The following is a 6,000-nucleotide window of genomic DNA, read 5'->3' as shown; positions in this document are numbered from 1 at the left end:
AAATGTATATTATATTGACAGACTTTTTTTAGCTTTCATTGTAAGAGACTAAAGAAGACAATCAGAAATTAATCAACCAGCATGCATGATTAACAATATTCTCCAGTATAAAAGCCACAAGTTGTTATTGCACATATTTTGCTTCCATCTCTAAATGCATCAATATAACCATCGCAGAAGTGAAAATATATGGTTTTAATGAGATGTCGAGTTTTAGTTAATAATAATTTTAAATGAATGGCAGCAGAGAGAATAACATTGCAATGTTATCTCTTGACTCTCAAACAATTCATTTAATGAACCAGAACGTTTGGAATTCAAAAACTCTACCTTTCAGGTGCCTCCGCTTTCTTTTATTTTTCTTTTCTTTTCTTTTTTTTAATTTAAATCTATGGTTAGTTCAATGTCATTCAGAAAACTCAGAAGTTCTGAGACTCTCTTCTTGTTATCCTCTAAACTTTTCTAAAAGCCCAGGAAGAATTCTCACAGAATTTAGCTAAATGATTTATGGATCACTTACTTCAAACCCATTTATGGTCATGCTTTTTATACTGAAACAAAGGTGACACTTTATACATTAAAAGTACAGCAATAATTTTTTTATAATGTTTAGGATTTTAACAAGTTGAAAAAAATAATTTTCTTTATCCTGACATATTTTCAACCCTCTTAAAACAATACGAACAACTATATATAGTATGAAATTAGCTCTTGCCTGTTACCCTTGTTCCTACATAGCTTTTTCTAATATGTCTCACCAGTAATAAATTGTAAATGAGGCTATGACTCTAAGAGTAGACAGTGTGTTTCATGGGTATTTAAACAACAACATTAAGTACTATAGGAATCTGTGGAATGTGGAGTGCAGATTTATGTGTCTTAACAATTTCTTCACTGGTTTGTAATAAGCCTGCAAACTAACACTTTATTTTTATATTAATTTGGCCTTAGAAGTCGAGTATACTGGAGCATGACAAGAACAACAAAAATAAACTAGCATATACTTAATAACTGTAACAGTGAATTGCCTCCAATACTAAAATATTTATCGAAACTGGGGGAAAAAAACTAAAAAGAATTACCCTCAACAGCCTGCTACCAGATCTTTAACAGTGGGCAACGTAATGCCTTAAGGTACCTCAAACTGTCTTTCATTTTCTAGACTTAATGGCTGATTGCAGAAATCAATGTTGCCATTAGTAACAGAGTATTTGTTATGGCATGATTTCCTCTGTTGTTAGCCTTGCAGAATGATTACAGTATTAGTGAGGTGCTTTCTTTATAAAGGGCTGAAGATATAACTTTCAATTTACTATCCATTAGTAAGTGGCATTGGAAATATAGATGAGGCCAGAAATCTTACCTGTTATTACTTGGAGATTTTATTTCAGCAGTCATAGGCTAGTAACTTTAAAAATTGTACCAGGAAGCTCAATATTTTATAGACATCTTCAATGAAATATTATCTGTTTTGCTATTTTATACACAGGAAGTTAACATGACATACAATGCAATTAAAATGTTTCAGTTCAATTTCTATTTTTCTTGTACTTTCAAATACACATGGAATAAATGGAAGGATGCATACATGTTAAAATAAGCATATAAATAAAAATTATGTAAAAAAACTAATAATGGATTTTATTTTATTTTTGTTGTTGTTCTAGTCAGCACGGTGACCTGGTGGCAGTGCATATCTCAGCTAAATAACTGAGTTGTTTGGGGATTGGGACTAGGCTGCTTCTCTCAGGAGGGCTGGTGGCCAATACAATATACCCCTTTGAGCTATAGCTTAAAGTAAGTAGCTTGCTTCACCTTTCCACCTGGAGGCAATAGTAGGGTCTGGAAGAGAGAGCAAGCAGGGATATAACAGAAGAGCTTTAGAACCCCAGAGAAAGGGGTTCCCCAAGCGATACCCTCATTGGTGAAAGCACAGACCTTGTACATTGCCACTTGTGGCATAGCTGAAGAAATAGCTGAAAGGCCAGGAAAAGTTTGACCATGAAAAATATCCACAGGTGAAGTGAGAATTCGTTGAAAAAGTGTGAAGGGATTTTAAAAAAGAGAACCCAAAATACCATGCTCTAGCACACAGCACCACAGCCCTGCAAACTATTTGGGAACTGTAAGTAGGAATAACACTGGTAAATTGTATAAAATACTAAATTATTGTCATTTAAACTATAGCATCTAATTTCTCAGTCAAAATTGGTGATGGATAAGTTAGCATACCTGAAGAGGAAGGTGAGGAAGGATGTGGACTGTCCTCTTGTGCACTTCCTGTCTGTGAGAGACCCCCACCTACTCCACTTTCTTCAGTAATGTTAGAGGACCCTGGTGTTGTCGACCTGCTGACAGACTGAGACTCTTGATCACTTCCAGACCCACGTCGCTCATCGAGGCTACTTTGAATTATCTCTTCTTCTGCTTTTCTGTCTCTCTTGTGTACCCTGGAGTGAACAACAACTTGGTGGTATGTTCTAAAAACCCTTCCACAGTCAGGACACTCAGTTGGCTTTTCTTTCACATTCCCATGACTTTGCATGTTATAATCAAGTCCCTGGTTCATACCATGTGACAAAAAATCTCGACTGCCTTCTAAAGGGTCTACTTTGTTTGGCAAGTCTCTCTGATTGCCCATTTTAGTGCTGCGAACCAAATCAGCAGGCATTTTCTGCTTAGAGCCATCTGCTCCTACTAACACATACTCCCGCTTCTCCTTATCAAACATAACTCCAGCATTTGCCAAAGTGTCTTCATGGCTGCGCTGTATCTGCTGCTCTTTAGACAAAAAGCCATGTTCCATGGCCATTCCCCTCGCCATAAGCTGCCAGGCTTGATAGCTGTTTACTGGATCCATCTCTGCAGCCTTGGCAGCAGCCTGTAACCTTTCTATACAGCTGGATTTCAGAGGAGGCACCAGATTGAGACAGCCTAATAAAGAATGTTTATCCCCTTCAGCAATACTGTGGCCGATGCCAGAAATGGGTGAAAGGAGTTTCCCCAGAACTTCTCTCTCTTTCATGGGCAAATCTCCTTTGTTATAAATCTGATTTTGTTCACTTAAACTTGCTTTGTCTGGAGGAAGAAAGCCACTTTGCAAACATGATAGGTATCGTGAATACAAGTTTGCATGAGCTTCCTGTGACATACTGCTGATGGATACAGGAACTTCTGGATCATTAGGAGATTTGTTCTTTACGGATAATTTATTCAGATGGACTTTCATGTGATTTTTAAGAAACCAAGGCTCTTTGAAGCGCCTACCACAAATCTGACAGCAGTGCTCAAACGAATCTTTGTGCTTTCTCATGTGGCCTTTGAGGAACCAGGCTTGGCTAAATACTTGGCCACACACCTCACAGCGAAACTCATTGGTAGATTGTTCTCCATTCCCATTGGATCCCTGGCCTTGGGCTGACTCCGCAGTGATGTGAGCTTTCTCCACGTGACTAATCAGCTCCTCCTCCTGGGAGGCAGCGAAGTCACACAGAGTACACTTGTAAGGCTTGTGCAGGATCCTTATGTGTCTGTCCAGCTCTTCCCGCTTCTTAAACTTTCCTTTGCAAAATGTGCATCTGAACCCAGCAGTCTGAGCTACTACTTCTTCCTGGACACTGACAGGCTTTGGAGAGGGGACAGGGTTCAAAATATCAGGTGTGCTGTGATTAGCTGGCACAGACAAATTACAGTTTGCAAGAGGTGTTGGCTGTGAATGCTGCTGTGCTTTCACATCGGGTCGTGGCTGCAAAAGGCTGCTTTTCATCTGCTTGTCTCGCAGAATCGCCCTCTCCTCTAGCTCATGTAAAAGCCTGTTTTCTTCTCGGACTCTTCCACGGCCTTTGCCAAGGTTTCCAAGTTTGTGAGTACGTAGGTGAATCTTCAGATTGCCTTTCTGAGCTGCTCTGTGGTCACAGTATGGACACTTAAATGGTTTCTCTCCAGTGTGAGTGCGCATGTGGAGCGATAGGATGCTATTAAACCGAAAGCGTTTCCCACAGAGGGGACATGGGTACTTTCTGTTCTTTCTGGCATCATCCTCGATATCACTCATCTGAGACATGATCCCAAGGTTTTGTCCATTTAAAAATTGTTGCAGATCCACTCTTCCATTCAAACTGGTGTCAACATCTCTATTGAGCTGGTTTGCTAACAGTGCCATCTGACTGCTGATTGGCTGATTTGCAATAGCCACGTGACTTTTGTCTTCTAGTGGTGCTGATGCCTTCTCCTCAGTATTCTGCCTGTTTTGGAGTTCTGGAAAGGCATGACTGAGCTGTGAAGTTATCTGATGCAGCTTCTGGCTCATTGAATACTGGCCATTAAGTATGGTACTGTTGAGGTGGGTGTCAGCTTCTGATACAGCTGAAGAAACACCAAGGCACAAACTAGCTTCCTCCATCCCTGAAAATAAGGAAATAGTTTAGATTTGTACTACAAAATAGTTATAAGCAGTGAATCAACTATATCTGTGGACATAATATTTTCATTTTATGTTTAACCTACACATAATAATGCAAAGGAATTATAGTAGAAAACAATAAAAAGTATATTAAATGCTAATTATACTATACAGTTGTGATCATATTTGTTCTTAATTATATAATGCCTTCATTGTACTGTATGTTTACTGATTTAAATTATTAATTAGTATTTCAAAATAGCATGTTGCCAATTTCAATATCTAATTATTAAAGGGGCGGCATAAGCTTTTCAATGTCTCCTGTTCCATTTCCTGTGAAACTGCACCTGTTTACAATCTATAGAAAAAGAAAGGTTATGCATCTCTCCCATTTCCATTTAAAAAAACACAAACAGAAAACAAAATATAACTTTCAGTTCTATTAACCATTTTCAATATATTCCACATTCCTCAATGAGAAAGATAGTTTTAGGATTTGATAAAAAAATGAAGGCATGATATTTACTGGCATACAATAAAACAAGATAATGTTTTTTGGAAAAAATAAAGTAAAGGACAAGCTTTAGAACAATAAAAGGGATTTTGCTTCAGTCAACAAAAAGTGCAGTAATATCTCATTAAGCTGATTAGTATGCTGCTTAGAAACAGTACTAGGTGCTGTAACACATGATTATAATCATAAAAATCCTTCAGTGTTTGCAAGTAAGCATTAACGAGGTATATTAAATTTTAAGGAGACTGCGACTAGCAGCTTTGTAAACCTCTGAGATTAAGATTTAACCCTTTTGTTACAAGACATCGTTTTTTGTCATTTTGAAACTGTGACCATCAAAAAAATGCATAAATTATCTTCTGCTAAATCTTTTAATTCATTGTTGAGACCCTTCAGATTTCAGTTCTTAGAAAAACTTTTAAATTTATAAAGAAATATCTCTGTCCTTTGATGGGTAATATATGTGATTTAAGGGACTCTGATTTGTTTTAAAGAGTTCTCATACAAAACTAGATAAAACCAATTAAAATCCTATAGGAAGTAGCTATAGGAAGTATGCTATAGGAAGTATCAACAAATGTAAGTATTTTAAATAACTTTCCCAACATACATTAACGAGTACAAATAATACCTTCAGTATGTGTACTGCAGAAAATTAGAACTCAAAGCCGTTTGTTAAACACAAGCGCTCAGTGCTGGTCCACATAATTGTCCATAATAATATTCTATTCTTGCCACATTGTCTAGTCTATTCAGAAATAATGTATCTATAACATTCTATTTAAAATAAAAACTTTTACATTAATGACTTTTGAACAATAAGAAACTATAAGGTCAGATGGAAACATAATGAAGATCTGTTTTATTTACAGATATAATCTGACCCTTTCTCCACCAAAAAATTACTAAATTCCTTAACTTCTTACTGAATAGTTATTTGATTGATTTGACTTATTATTCATGTCTGGACACAGAAACTTACTCACCAGGATTGCTGCAAAGGCAACATGTTCGGCCCAGGTGGAGACCAAACCTCACATTGCTTTACAATGGCCACTTGCCAGACAATCTGAGGCCCAGATCT

General features: G+C 37.1%; 1 protein-coding gene across 10 annotated transcripts in view; it reads right to left on the bottom strand.

The window, feature by feature from the left end:
• Positions 1–6,000, bottom strand: part of ZNF536 (zinc finger protein 536) — a 403,720-nt gene that overhangs the window by 219,377 nt on the left and 178,343 nt on the right. For all 10 annotated transcript variants that reach the window (XM_078848118.1, XM_073307805.1, XM_078848110.1 and 7 more), the window contains one exon: positions 2,233–4,404. In XM_078848118.1, coding sequence (XP_078704244.1) covers positions 2,233–4,402 — 2,170 coding nt within the window. In that variant the 5' untranslated portion in view covers positions 4,403–4,404. The remainder of the gene's footprint in view (positions 1–2,232; positions 4,405–6,000) is intronic.

This window comes from Lepidochelys kempii, chromosome 12 (genome assembly GCF_965140285.1).
Source record: "Lepidochelys kempii isolate rLepKem1 chromosome 12, rLepKem1.hap1, whole genome shotgun sequence".
Lineage (NCBI taxonomy): Eukaryota > Metazoa > Chordata > Testudines > Cheloniidae > Lepidochelys > Lepidochelys kempii.
Note: the sequence above shows the minus strand (reverse complement) of the source record. Positions and strands in the feature narration are given on the sequence as shown.